Source organism: Python bivittatus, unplaced genomic scaffold, assembly GCF_059951505.1.
Source record: "Python bivittatus isolate LINGU-HERP-01145 unplaced genomic scaffold, Pbiv_v1 ctg000690_np1212, whole genome shotgun sequence".
Classification (NCBI taxonomy): Eukaryota; Metazoa; Chordata; class Lepidosauria; order Squamata; family Pythonidae; genus Python; species Python bivittatus.
In genome coordinates this window covers 8,481,360-8,496,396 of record NW_028277096.1, presented here as the reverse complement: position 1 = coordinate 8,496,396, position 15,037 = coordinate 8,481,360, and the positions used below count along the sequence as shown (strand labels likewise).

General features: G+C 42.2%; 1 protein-coding gene across 2 annotated transcripts in view; it reads right to left on the bottom strand.

The window, feature by feature from the left end:
- Positions 1-15,037, bottom strand: part of TMEM132E (transmembrane protein 132E) — a 201,638-nt gene that overhangs the window by 27,545 nt on the left and 159,056 nt on the right. For both annotated transcript variants that reach the window (XR_015798161.1, XM_088152267.1), the window contains exons 3-5: positions 14,546-14,686; positions 6,425-6,617; positions 4,758-4,901 (exon numbers count right to left, since the gene is read on the bottom strand). Coding sequence is in view for 1 of the 2 variants with exons in the window: in XM_088152267.1 (XP_088008393.1) it covers positions 4,758-4,901; positions 6,425-6,617; positions 14,546-14,686 (478 nt within the window). In the remaining variant the exon portion in view is untranslated. The remainder of the gene's footprint in view (positions 1-4,757; positions 4,902-6,424; positions 6,618-14,545; positions 14,687-15,037) is intronic.

Here is a 15,037-nt window from a genome sequence, read left to right as displayed (position 1 = left end):
TTTGTTTTGAAATAAAAAGGCAAAAATGATGCTACCCCAAATTGCTGTTTTTTTCCATCAAATTTCTCAGTGTAGTCTTAGAACAGGTGACCCAAGCGCCTCCACAACTGGATTTGTGGTACATGCAGCTTGCTGGTTGTGGTTTGCTCTGCCTGAGCTACAGGGTGTTCACCCACATTTCTTAAGAGTAGCAATATTTATTTAATTAGTTGTTCCTTCTCCCAGAACAGCATTGATAGTCAAAATCAGCATGAAACTGTTACGTAAAGCAAAATGAAATAAAGATTAGGAGCTTTCAAGTCATGCAAAACATCTACAGCAATTCCCAAGGAGGTTGAAAGAGAGTAAGTAACATTTGCAGAACTTCTCAAGCAGAGAAGAAATGTTTCCAGACTCTACCCCAGGTCTATGGGCCATTCCTGGAAATGTAATATGCATCAGATATGTCTTTGAGTTCTTCAGTTCACATGACGCAACCCACATCCAATCATTCCTCTATCAGTTATCTCTCTTCCCTTCCAGTTTCTGCACAGCTTTAAACAAAATCATTTTATCTCTTCCTGGTTAAGCATTGCAATAAAATATATACGAGTGGGAAGCAGCCAAACACTGGTGTCCTCCCCATTTCTGATGAGATCATTCCAGACAAGGCTGTCTTTTGTTTCCCATCCATTTTAACATTTACCCAAAGGATGGGAAATCAGTGGCCCTGTAGAAGCTGTGGTACTTTAAATTCCAGCTACCTCCAACCAAGGAGTGTCAGAAGCTGTAGTTCAACCGCATCTGGATGGTACTGGCCAAGGATTTGGAAGACACCATAACAATAAACTTCCTTCCGATTTCTAAAATAAGCTGCTGATTTACACTGGGAGGAATATATGAAGAGACAGGGACTGAAAACAAAATCTTGAGTTGAGCAAATGTTCACAGGCACCTTGTTTCACAATATCTCATTCATCTTCCTGAGCCACAGCTTGATACTGGGCTTCAGCCGGCAAACCTAGAGATTCTAGTGAAAAATGTAGATCCCACGAGCATAAGATTTCCATACCTCTGTTTAAGAGATCATTTCAAATTAATCTTGTTCTCCTGAGAACTGTTATTTCTGCAAATGGAAGGAGGCACTGCTAATTTTTTTCTGCTTCTCAATGAATAGTTTTATGAGTTTCTATGGAGTATTTCAGTGTAAGCTGCTAGAGAGGACCCTTGTGGCAGACAATGTAGCCTATGAACTAAACATCAATAAAAAGAAATAATTTTCCTGTATTAATTACAAATCAGACAAGGGAGAGATTTGTTCATCCACAGGTTGCCACAGTCTCACAGAAGGAAGCTGCCAACTCCATGCCAGCAACTTAATTTTTTTCAAATTAAATGCAAACCTGCCTCCATGATAGTTTCACACATCATGCTCTTATGATGTGTTTTTGGACTCAGCATGATCTACAAACAGAAAAGCATACCATGGTTTATTTGACAGCTCTATATCACTGGTTGAAACCCTGGTTTATCTGGGGGTTACTGACTGCAACTGTAGCTTTGTTAGATATGGGATTCATGGTTTGTGGTTTCCTGGCTTATTCTTGGTTATTGCCTCACTCAATAGCCAAGAATAATTTGGTTATTTTCTAAGCCACAGAGCCATGAAGCAAAGAATTGTTAAAAATGATAGGAAAAGAAATTGCAGGTTTCTACAGAGCTACCGAGCTGTAAGCCTTACTCCGAGTAGTTCTTATATACAGAAAAGTAGGTATTTGATTCTTTGAGCCTGTAGCTGTCCAAACTCTTAGGCAAAGAGGGAACCTTTCTAACTTACACTCAGAACAATGGGACTTCCTAAATAATGACATCCATATATAAACTATCTTATATACAAATGCCTGTCTTGCCTTTCCTCTAACTCAAGGTGGGAAATACAGCATGCCCACCTCAAATATTATCCCAACGACAAACCTATGAGTTAGGTTGAACTAAGAGGGACAGAGTGACTAATCCAAATTCTGTGGCAGAAGATGGATTTTGCTCCGGCACCTCAACCACAGCACCAGCCTGGTTCTCAGGTCCACCAAAGCTGCAGCCGTTCATGGTAACAGACAGCAACACTTCACTCTCTCATCCTTGAGGTCTGTATAACTGGAGATGCCAGGGCAGTGTTTCTCAACCTTGGCCACTTGAAGATGCGTGGACTTCAACTCCCAGAATTCCCCAGCCAGACGTCTAGGGAATTCTGGGAGTTGAAGTCCATACATCTTCAAGTGGCCAAGGTTGAGAAACACTGTGCCAGGGACTGGACCCAGGACCTGCTACATGCAAATTATGTGTTCTGCATTTAAGCCAGGAATTCCAAGAGAACCCTTCAGGATTGCTGTTTTATGGCTCATTTCTTGCATGGCCCAAGTCTTGTTCAAGCACCCCTTGTGTCAGGAGATCAGTGGTGCTACTCTCTTGTTCATGCCCCTATCTGTTGCACACCCTCAGGGAGTCAGGAGACAGCTCGCCAACAGCATCGCCATTCTCCTTAGTGCTGAATTATTTACAGTAACAGATAGCAGATTGCCTGATGAATGGCCTCAGTTTATAGTCCTGACAGAGCAATTGTTCCCCCCCTCCCCCTTTGCAATCTCTCCAGGTAAGCGAGAGTTTCTGCCAGACACACCTCTTCACAGCATTGTCGGCATAACTCAGTGGGGGCAGAAGTAGGGGTGGGAGGAAGTTAAGGAATTTAATGGAAAACAGAAGGTGAGGGGCCAGCAACTTGATGAATTATTCATCCCAGCTTGCACGCTCTGGCCTGCTTGTGCCTTTCTTGGAGCCAGAGACAGCAACCAGGGAGATTTATGAGCAGGAAAGTAACACGTTAGCCCATCAAAGTGTCTCACCACCTACCTGGAAGTGTGCAATGGCCGCAGTATTTATTCAGGTTGAAAAGAACCATTTAAAAGAGGGCACTGGTAAATCAGGTAGACTCTTTTATCCAGACTGGGCAGTGGGAGGGAGTGGGAGCCCCTCAGCCAGAAGGCTCCAGTTTCCACCGATTTTTGAAGTAACTGCCCTCTTGAAGATCAGCTCAGGTTGCCAGATAGGCCCAGAAAGTCCAGTGAAGGGGCCTCGGGTGCCAGCATATCCAATACGTATGATGGAGACGGAGTACAGGAAACCTCATCTCAAATGATCAAAAGACTGGAGCATCTTCCCCAAAGGCAGGACTAAAGGGCCTGAGACTTTTGCTTTGCAAAGAGTTGATTGGTAAGAGAGGGGAGATAAGGAGGGTTGGCAATGCTTGCACACCATGGACATTTTGGCTCCCCAAATTCTAGGATCAGTAGATTTTGGTTGGATATCAGGAAAAAAGTCCTAATGGTAAGAGCTGTTCAACAAAGGACCAGACTGCCTCTGGAGGTAGTGGATTCTTCTTTGCTGGAAGTGTTTAAACCAAGGACAGCCATCTGTTGGGATGATGTAGTACAGGATTCCTACACTGGGCAGGGTGTTGGACTAGATGGTCCCTTATATTCTATAATTATCTTTTGCAAGACTGCAAAATCACGACATTCTCATGTAAGATTTTACTATACTTTGCCATTTCTATTTTCATTTTGGAGGGCCTTGTGAGCAAGTCTTGAGGGTCTTGCGAATGGGGGACTGCCAACTTCTGCAACAGACTATTAAACTATGTATGATGTAGAAAGGGTAGATAAAGAATAGCTTGTCTCCCTCTCTGGTAGGAATAGAACAATGAGTCATTCAATGAAACAGACCAGCCTGAAATTCATGCTAGATAAAAGGAAGGACTTCTTCACATAGTGAATAATGCTGACGAAGCATAAGCCAGATGGCTTTAAAAAGAAACAGGGAGGTGGAGGGTCTATTAATAGATATTTATCATGATGATTGTAATAGAACTGCCTGTTCAGAGGCAGTCTACCCAGTGCTGAGAAGAAATACTTAGAACAGTGCAACCACCACTGCCTTCTCTGCAAGCCTGCAGATGTATTTGCTGTCCAGTGTCAGAAACTAAACATTTGGCCCAGAGGAGCAACACTGTCAATGGCTGGCTTCCAGGTTAACAAAACATAACTGCTGTGTTTATATAATGCGCCATGCCCAGGAAATAAATCTTACTATGAACTACAGTGGTACTTCGGTTCACAAACGCTTCTGTTCACGAACAATTCGGTTCACTCTCCCTCCAAGCAGTAACCGCCTCCCCACCCGCCTTCCTGTCCTCCACGCCAGAAGTCACGTCGAGCAAGGTTAGCTTTCTCTCTCTTCGTGCTGTACTTTGTGTCATATTTTTGCGGTTTAAAAAAACAACAACATATGGTTCAGAACGGATTAACCGTAATTACATTGAATCTTATGGGGAAATTTGATTCGGGACACGATCAAAAATCGGGTCGCGACCAAATTCGGAGGGGTCAGAACAGATTAACCGTATTTACATTGAACCTTATGGGAAAATTTGATTCGGTTCACGACCAATTCGGTTCGCGACCAGAGTCGCGGAACTAATTAAGTTTGTGAACCGAGGTACCACTGTATTATGATGGCTTGGTTCACACAACATGCTAAGACAATGGTTAAGTTCCTGTAAGACAGTGATCCATAAATTACCCAGCACCATTTTAGCTCAATCTAGCATCCAATGCAAACCCAGACCTCACAATACTTCCTTGGTTGGACATCCCCCCACAATACCAGGCTACCCAGCTTCAAGATGATGTACTTTCCTCCCATGCACCAGCTCCCTCACCCACCTTGATGATGTCCTCATTGCTGGACTTGCATTTGACCATTGCCGAAATATCCAAGATAATTCCTGTCATCTCTATGGCGATGACCTTCACGGGGATGGCAACCGTCCGTCCTGTGAGGATGGCTGTATTGATGATTTCTGTGTCCTTAAGGATGATAAAGGAGGCCATGTTTTATTGAGTGGACTCCGGTTCCACCATCTTCTCATGAGCTCATCTCTTCAGGATATTCGGGAAGGTCTCTGAGATGCTGTTGACCTTTACAAAGATGTTTGAGCCCAGGGAAGCCTTCCCAACTTGGTGTTCTACAGCTGTGCTAGCTACTGGCCATGCTGTTAGGGATTGTGGAATTGGAAAACCAACACTGCAGGGCACCAGATTGGGCAAAGCTCCTCTAGGAAATGCTATTTTGCTGGTGTACTTTCTCTGAAAGTTATTCTCTGATGTTTAGGGGGGTAAACTTGAGAACATCAGAAAAAAGACACATTCACAGAACTCATTCCAAAAAGCTTGTTTTCACTGCTTCCCCAACAGAGTGTAAATGTACATTAAGATGCCCTTATATGGACATGATTGGGGAGGTATAAGTTCAAGTCCATACTCAGCCATGATGTTGAGCTGATGGTCTAGGGTTAGTCACTAACTCCTAGCTGCACCCATCTCAAGGATTCTTGTGATGATCAAATGAAAAGGGAAGGAGAGAGCAAATATAGATTACTTTCCCATGAACCTGGATCATGAACTAATAATAATTAATAACTCCTAATTACTTTCCCATGAACCTGGATCAAAAACAGACCAAGGTGTTGGTTGGAGATTGGCCCAGACTAATAATATAATATAATATAATATAATATAATATAATATAATATAATATAATATAATATAATATAATATAATATAATATAATATAATTTACCCTGCTGTTCAGCAATGAAATCAGAGCAAAAAAAAAGGAAAATAAAACATTAATATAAACAATAAAGCAGGCAAACATAAAAGCAAAGCATCTGTGTTTTAAAAAAACTTCCCCCCCAAAAAAACAGATAAAACACTTATATCACTGATTTTTAAGAATGGATTCACACACTACATTAAGCAATTAAGTAATCTGGTTTGGATTTAGCATGTTGTATGAAGTCAATAATATACTTTGTAAACTCTAATTTATGGCTGAGTGTAATGGTTGAATCCAACTAATTGTGTTTTTTCAACAAACTTTGGTTAAGGAAACTAAAGCATAACTGCCTTAGTTCATTCATCACACTAAGGCATGGTGTAGCTATGTCTCTGTATCAAAAATGATCGAGGAAAGATAAAGTAGAATGTTTAAAGACAGTATCAATTTTATTTTGTATCACCATATATGGGTATCTCTACTTTCAACCCTAAACTAAGGGTCCTATAGTTCCCATATAACGAAGTTAGAGCAGGGTGCCTCAACCTCAGCAACTTTAAGATGGGTGGACTTCAACTCCCAGAATTCCCTAGCCAGCATAGCTGGCTGGGGAATTCTGGGAGTTGCAGTCTACCCATCTTAAAGTTGCTGAGGTTGAGGAACCCTGAGTTAGAGGAATTAGATCAAGCATCTGAATGCATATCTCAGGCCTAAGATGATAGTCAGCAGAGAACTGAACTGTCTTCAAGCTTGTCCTAAGAAAGAAGCTCACCATGGCCAGGGCAAGGATGGCACGGATGTCCCTCTGAATTACTGTCAGCTCAGTCACCGCCTTCTCCAGATCAGGTGGTGGGTTGCGACCCCGATAGTCTATATGCCACATGATGCGCCGGGTCACTGACTGGCTGGTGAAGTTCTCCATTTCAAAATCCAGCTGCATGATCTCATAGGGCGAGTCCTGGTCCCTGCCAGGAAAGAAAGGGACTTGGATGACACCTGATGCCACAGGATGGGGAAGGACAGAGCATTCAATCCAGACAGAAAGACAAACATTAGGATTTCTTCCCATATCTGGAAGATAGGACTCCAACCCCTTTTAGCTTAACCTCATGTCTCTGAGAAGGTGGGAAGGTTGATCTAATGTCAGCCCTCCTGAGAAGTTCTGCTAATTTTCAAATCATTTTCCAGCAGCCACCCCATCAGGCTAAGGCAATGCAAGAACCTTAAATTGCTATGTGAGTGCTTGGCTGTTTTTTTCTCCTGCCACATCCTCTTTTTTCTTGTACACAGTATCTTTTTACATTGTCAAGCTGGGGATTCTCTCTTTTTATTGATTTGTAATTAGCCTTACTAGTTGACCTGCAAGGCACAAATTCTTGAAACAAACGAATATCACTTCTGCAAACATTTCTGAATCCTTTTTTTCCTCATCAAAGGACATCCCTGACAGAATATTGTATTCATTAGGTTATTGCTATAGTATTCAGGTTGCTTGGTAATAAACTGCTAGAAATATAGAAACATTAGCCCTTGATAAAACGGATTACAAACAAATTGTTGTTACTCTACACAGAAATAAGTCTTTGTGTGTTGTCCTCAGTAGGACTTACACAGGACTGCACACTCCAGAAGAATTACTAGTTCTATCTAAAACGTTCTAAATATAAGTAGCCTGACTGTGTGCAGTTTTCTTTAGAAGTAATTTATCCACTGAAAGACTACAATAGAATCCTGAAAAAAGAATAAAAATACGAAGCTAAGTCAAATACAACGGCTGAAAATTATTTATCTGCTGAGAGGGAAAGAAGAAAGGAAGCAATAAGAGCAATTCACATACCTCTTCAGAGGATGGTAAGCCTCAGCTTATGCAAAAAAATAAGAAAGAACTCCACTTTTTCAGCTTCCACCTAATCCAGTGCTTCTCAACCTTGAATTCTGGGAGTTGTAGTCCACATGTCTTCAAGTGGCCAAGGTTGAGAAACATTGACCTAATCAGTGATTAAGGTAGGGGTTGGCAACTGAGGGCCCCAGAGCCCCTTTCTGCAGACTCCTCTGATTGCTAGGACTAAAAATCTGTTCTTGTTAACCATTATTTTAAGCTAGGAAGTACAAGAAACTAATGTAAGTACTAAAGTAAGCTAAACACAGTATTGAAGAAAATATCCAAAGAGAGAGACTGCTGAAGCTGTTTACCAAATTCCCTCATTTTTCTGGGTTCACACAATGCACTCACAAAATGAATCAAATGGGTTGAGTTCGCGCCACTCCCTAGGCCACAAAGATAGTAGTGAAGGTTCACACAGACCAAGCTTAACATGTTCCGTTGAGTTTTTATGTGAACACAGTCACAGAAAAAGAAATCCCAGCCCCTTGAGGGCACAGCATGACACAGTTGGCATCACTATCCTGTCAGTTGTGTCATACTGAGCCACAAAAGATGTTCAGCGCAATCCCTGGCCACCAAAAAGTTACCACTGGTCTCTCCTCTTGGGCCCCTTAGCTGCTCCACAGTACAATGGCCTGTCACTCTCTGGCTGCAAAATTGCTGCTGGGGGAAAAAAATTGAGATATTTGGGGTGATATGTTCTCCATACGTTTCTCTTCTTGGTCAGCCCTCCTGGCCCCCATTCTCAAATCTCCCTCTCTTTCACTGAAATCAGTAATCATAATTAAAAAAAAAACAAACAGTTCAACACTTCAGATGCTATTCTTCAGGGCCAGAAAAAAATAATCCATTCATTTATTCATCAACTTATACAACTTGCACTTATAATGCAGGGCAGCTACTGTAAGGTTTTTAAAAAGCCACCATAAATGAACAGGAAAAAAGAGCATAAAAATAACTTGTGCTCAAGACCTGTATTCCAGCTGAAGCAAACACAAACACCACATAACATGGGCTCACCTAACATCCTGGCCACATGTCTAACGCTTTGCGAAAAGCAAGCAGGACTGGGGCCGTATGAATGTCAGGGATATGCTGTTCCTGATGTGTATTCAATGCATTAAGCAGAGAATTATACTCAGGCTGAGCAATGAGCTAATAGTTATATTAAGTTACAAGCTAAAATTGGTTATATAATTGGTGATTTAACATATTGGGGGAATCCAGCCATTGTCTTAATCATTCTGGAGTTGGGTGGCACCAAAATAGAATTAAATAAATAAATGTTTTATGAACCCGACAGTCATGTTATGCTATCACGTAGTTTGCATGTTTAGGCATAACTTACTGGGTAAACCCAGCAATTGTGTTATATTAACCTGGTTTAAGGTTTAGCATGTGCACACCTAGCTGATCTATATGTGGGACTAGGTATGGATACATGTACCCAGAAGCCTTGATCTGCTCCCTGGAACACTTGAGGGTTCAAACTGGGGAAAGAAGTAATGAGGTTGGGTATCCTGGTATACCATCCCTCTGTCCTGTTGGGCTCTCTGGCATCTGTCTAAAACCAAAAGTAATTCCTTTTTCAAGCATTCTCACGGGATCTCTTTAGCAAGATTTGTTAAAAAGAAAGGGTTTGGGGTACAAGAATTCCAGCAACTGACCTATTTCCCGTCTAATGCCAACACATCCCCAACATCCATTAAGGTGGAAAATCCTTAATTTTCTTACCTAAATGCCGCCTTTGGACCCGCAAGACGGCAGGTTTTTTCACTGATAATGGAGGAGCTTGCTGTTGGCTGTTTACAGATCTCCTGAATCTTTTATCAGTTGGGAAGAAACTCTCAAGGTTTTAGACCTTGTTGTGCTGAACAGCAACATCTAAAAGGATTTTCTCCTTATGTACAGTTGAATGCAAGTGGAAATATCCTCATAAGCCCAAAGCCATATTGTACACGTTACATTAGACATTCTGCAGGTATTTACTTTTGTAATATTAGAATCTGGGATCATCCCATGAAGGAAAAAGGAAACAATCAGGACTGAACAAAGGAAATACTTCAGACATATGGAACTTATTACCACAAGATATGACATTCTCTAATTTAAGATGATTATAAAATGGGAGTAGATAAATCTATAGATAAGGAATAGGACGGGGTGGCGCTGCCCCAGAGAGACCTGGTGCACAATCTGACAGTCTTCTTGGGCTCATGACTCCTGCTCAAGTGGTACATCAGTTGCACAACTTTGGGTTGTGTGTCAGTTGCACCTGTTCCTGGACCGGGGGACTCTGCTCATGTTCATTCATGCCCTTGGGAACTGTAGACTGGACTACTGCAATGCATTCTACTAGAGGGTGCCCTTGAAGAGTATTCCAAAGTTTCAGCTGGTGCAGAATGCAGCAGTGTAGGCAGTTAATGGCACGAGTTACTCCGTGATCCATGTGACACCACTGCTCCGTGAGCTGGACTAGCTTCTAGTGGGCTTCCAGGTGCTTATAGTTACCTTTAAAGCCCTTCATGGCTTGAGACTGGGCTACTTACAGAACCATCTCTCCCCAATTGTTTGTACCTGTCCTACCCAATCCAGCAGGAAGGGCACGGTCCAGGTACTGTTGGCTAAGGAGCGTTGGCTGGCAGGGCCCAGAAGGAGAGCCTTTTCTCCTGTGGTGCCCGCCCTTTGGAACATCTTCCCCCCTGAGATTAGATTGACCTGCCCCTGCTGGTCTTCTGTAAGGCCTTGAAAAATTGGTTTTGTGCCTGAGCCTGGAACTCTGGGTGTGTGACAGACCCTATCTCCTGGCAGTGTTGATAATTGTTTGGATGCTCCCCAGCTGCTGTGTGCTTTCTTTTTTATATTTTGTATTTTACCTATTTTATTTATTTTATTGTAAGCTGCCTAGAGTCAGGTATGTGAGGTGGGCAGCTTATAAATTGAATGAATGAATGAATGAATGAATGAATGAATGAATGAATGAATGAATCGAGCATGCTATTAATGGCCGCTAGTCAATCACAGCCTCTGGGGAACACCAAGTAGTGATTTATCGTCTGAACTAAGCCTTACTGTGTACATAGAAAAGAGACCCAAACAGTTTAAGCCAAAAGACTCAGGGATAATTCAAATTCTGAGGACAGATTTTAAGAATGAGAAATGGCAGCATGTTTGAAGAGAAATCCAGGGATGAGAAGCAGTGAAGATAAATGGCTTTACACTGTTTACAAAATAAAATAAATTGCTTACAAGAGGAAGCATCCTGGGTGGCTGGGCAATTAGCTAATTAATGGGAGTAAGGGGGCACATCGAAATAGCCCAGCTGTTTACAGCCCAGCACCACATAATTTGTGTTTTATGGAAACTAAAGATTCACAACCCAACAGTGCCCCCACCCCCAGAGTGCCAAAGCAATGAATCTGTCCTGTGCAAAGGTGCTGTCGATGTGGGAACACCACTCACCAAGAATATTGCACTGATAGGGAAATGTTGCACATAGCCATTATTGCTGGCATAAATATGTATGGCGCAAAAAAGAAGGGGGAGGGGGACAGGAGAGGATGAGAAGCCATTTGCTTTCCATTCTTGTAATCTGCTGAAATGGCTAATCCTATCTATTGTTTGGATCAGACAGCTATTTTAACTTACTCAATGTTACCACCCAAATATCTCCTAAAGGGACTTTTCTGTGTCTACACAGAAGGTGTTTGTCTAAAAGGCTGTAATTCTCTGCATCAGTCTTCTCCAAGCTGGTGCTCTCTCCCAAAACTTCCAGCCATCCCAATCTTATCTGGCAGGTGCCAAGTTTATTGGGGGCGGGGGGTGCTCTCTGCCAATCCACAAAGACAAAGAATTTGCAAGTAAACATAACATTCACCTTAATGGCACATCAAGGAACACTGCAGGTGTCCCTATATTGCTGCATGGAATAAAATGTCACACTAGACAATGACATAATAAGGGATAGAGCAACAGAAGGGTTCTCTGCTAAGCATTCTGAGAGGTGTTGTAGCCTCTGTTTCAGCTGGCTTTAAAAGAGGATTAGATCAAAATCTATGGAGAAGGAGAGAACTCTGTTAATCCCAACAGCTAAATGAAATTCCATATTCCGAAGTAATCCTTCTATGTATATAATTTGCTTTCATGTCCTGCTTCTACCATTCATGGAGGCATCGAGCTTCCTCACAGAGAAAGCAATTGGCCTTCCTTAACTCCCATAATTCTCCTGCTGGCTGGGAGAGTTGTAATTCAGCATGTTTGAAAGTCAAAAAAAGCCTAAATTTATCCAGTGAAAATGACGCTTTATGATGATGGTCCATCCCTTTCCCCACCAGCTTTCCAACAGTCAAAACATGACACTTACTGCTCTCCTCCTCTTATATGGTTACTTCTTGTGATACCTAGGAAACAAACCTTCATGTAGGTGTATGTAAAGTATATATACATCTAGGTATTAGACACTAGACAGATACAATGGAGGTTGGCCACTGCCTTCATGCCCTGTGTGTGGGCTTCCAGGGCACAGATTAATCAAGGCCAACGAAGAAGGGACTGGATAATATGGACTTCTGACTTGATTCAAATGGGCTCATCTTATTAGCCATGATTATAAGGAATGAAATACCTCTGTTCAGAGATTGTCTATCTCTGTCATGCCCTGAAATAGATCTTGGTTTGGGGAAGCCACAGAAAAGTAGCAAAACTGCCTTCTGACTTTGCTAGTGGAGACATCCAGTTTTCTTTTGTGGAAAATAAGGCAATGGGTGATAGAAGGCCTTTGGTCTAATCCAGCAGGCTCTTTTCATTTTTTTTCCCTAGAACCAGGGAAAGCCAGAAGGAAGCAGTGGTGCTACAAGCAGAGCCAAATGCACACAAAACCTAAGCTGTGTCCAGACAAGTTTTACCAGATCAGATAAAGACCTTCTGGCTCCATTTGCCCTTCATGCTAAGTTTGGCTAGGGTCAATCTTGTTTTGTGCAAACCCAGCCTGTTCGGTTAGTTTACGGTTCAATGTATTATATGAACTCAGGAAACGAACAGATTTAGAAACTAGGTTACGCATGTAGTGTGAATGAAAAGAGGAATCTGCTGCTCAGTTAAATCTTTTGTACAGGGGTGTCCAAGATGTGACTTGGAACATCTTACAATCCAAAAAGCTACTTGTTATGTCCTGATTCCTCTGAGGAACAGAAACCCAATAAAGAGCACAGACGCACCCTTACCCTCTTGACTGTCCCATTGCTCCCCACTCCCTCTACTCCTCTGTTCAATCTCTTCCCAGAAAGCATCATCTGCTCTCAGAGATGGAACTGATGCCGAGAGTTGAAATGTCAAGACAATTAAAGCCTATGATGTTCAAAATTCTAAAAAGGAGTAGGGATAAGAGATGGAAACCAGGAGTCCAAAGTCATTTTCCTTTCCACTGCTGTAAGATTTGATCAGGATGTTTTCTTAAAAGGTGATTGTAATCACTTTAAATTCATCGCCCACTTTAACCTTTCAAGGCTGAATTTAATCTGCAGCCTGAAAGTGAGCCAGCCAGCCAGATTCCTGCTGGTTCATGGCCAACCCCTTCATCTCGTTACAGCTAAAAATACATAATGAACATAAATTGTAGAGTGTGCTGGACTAGTATCACAGCAAATCTCCCAGGTCTGTAGTACAGCAGGAACAAGAAAATGCTTCATCTATTCAACTCCAACCCACTGTAGTTTCAGCTTCACAAACCTTAAAGTCACAGCACAAGGAAATAAAAATTCTCCTCCACCTTTCCTTGATGCTACTTTTGTAATTGTGATGATTATTATTACTCCTATTCCTATTCCTGTTATTTCATTAAATTTATATCCTACCTTTTCTCTTAAGAGCCAAGATGGTATGCCTGGTTCTGTGGCCACTTTATCCTCACCATAACTTTGTGGAGTAGGCTGAGCTGAGAAATTATAATTTGCCGAAAGTTATTCAGGGAGCTGGGGCTGGAATGTGCGGAACCCAGTCCAAAACCAACAGTGAAAACCCTATGCCCTACCACCCTCAGCATGCAACACGTCAGGGATTTGAACCAAGATCTCTGCCTATTACTCAAATCCCCCCAAAGACACATCCCTAACATCTATTCACTTTAGCAACTGAGTGATTGCCTGGCTGTTTCATTGCATTTACTTAAAACAAAAACTAAGCTTCTTGTCCTCGTGGCTTTGAAGACTGATGCAAAAAGAGTCACATTGAAAAGAAGATCCATTTAGATACTTTTTTTAAAAAAAAAGACTCCCTCTTACTCTCAAAAATAATTAATAAAAACCAGATGTGACGAACAACAGAGCCAGATTATTACTGCATCTGACTTACGCATCATGTAACGACTCATCTCATTCCACAAACAGCCTACCTGGTAACTTTGGTGTTTGCAGAGCCAGATTCTAATTCTAGGCTGGGTATTTTTGACATTGCTTAGCATCAGTGCTGTCCACTTCCTCCGTACCAGCTTCCATTCCCATGTATCTCAGAGTCAGAGAAATTGAAGCTGTTCATCTGGGCTCTTTCCTCCTTGAGGAACTCAGCATGAAACAAGCCCACTACAAAGACTTTCCAGCCACTCTCCAGGAAGACTCCTCAGGCAGAGAAACTTGGTTTTTGATCCATTCCTTTGGTTTCACATCACATCAGAGACAGCTTTATTATTTTTTTAAAGCTCTGCTCAGGCTTATGGGGTTTTTTTGTCCTAATTTCCACAAACCTCAGAGTAAGTCCCAAGTCTTGCATCAGGCTTGCACTCATCTCAGAGGAAGTGTTAAATTTTGCACCTTCCCCAAATCAACGGCTTCCAGACATACTGAACTTCAGCTCACAGGAGCTGCTGGGGACTTCAATTCCCCCAAAGATCCTTTGAAATTTTTTTCATCCCGAATTACAAATATGCTTACAGTTCAGAAAAAGACAAGGTTTCTGAGATCTTGCAGCTCAGAAAATGGGCAATACTGATCAGAATCATAACATCCAGAGTCTTACCTGGGCAAGATACCACCGATCCATGCAACTTCAACAGTTGAGGTGGAGTGCTTGCTGCCGGTCTGAAATTCTGAATTCACAAGCCACTTAGGGTGTCTGGATCTTGTTGTGAGCAGGTTCACCCCTTTCTTGGCCTTCACCCTGCCAAGCAACAAGAGAAAGAGAGCAACATCTGTTTCTCGAGGACCCTCAAGTTAGCTCCCTCCATTCTCTCCCTCTGCATTTCCTTGGCCATAATACTCAACTGCCTGACATCAGCTGAGTGAACTGAAAAGAAGACTGCATTCAGAGTGAGTGACTATACCTGTACCAGAGTTAGGGCTATTGTTGTTACAGCACCTGAATTCCTGAAAAGAGCTGCCAAATCAGGATGGCCACAAGATGGCAGTCTACATGCCTTTATGCTACATGCTCTAGTGGTCATCTGGATCTCTGCAAACTTGATATGCTAGCCCTATTACCAGAACACCCTCCTATTTCTTACACATCAGA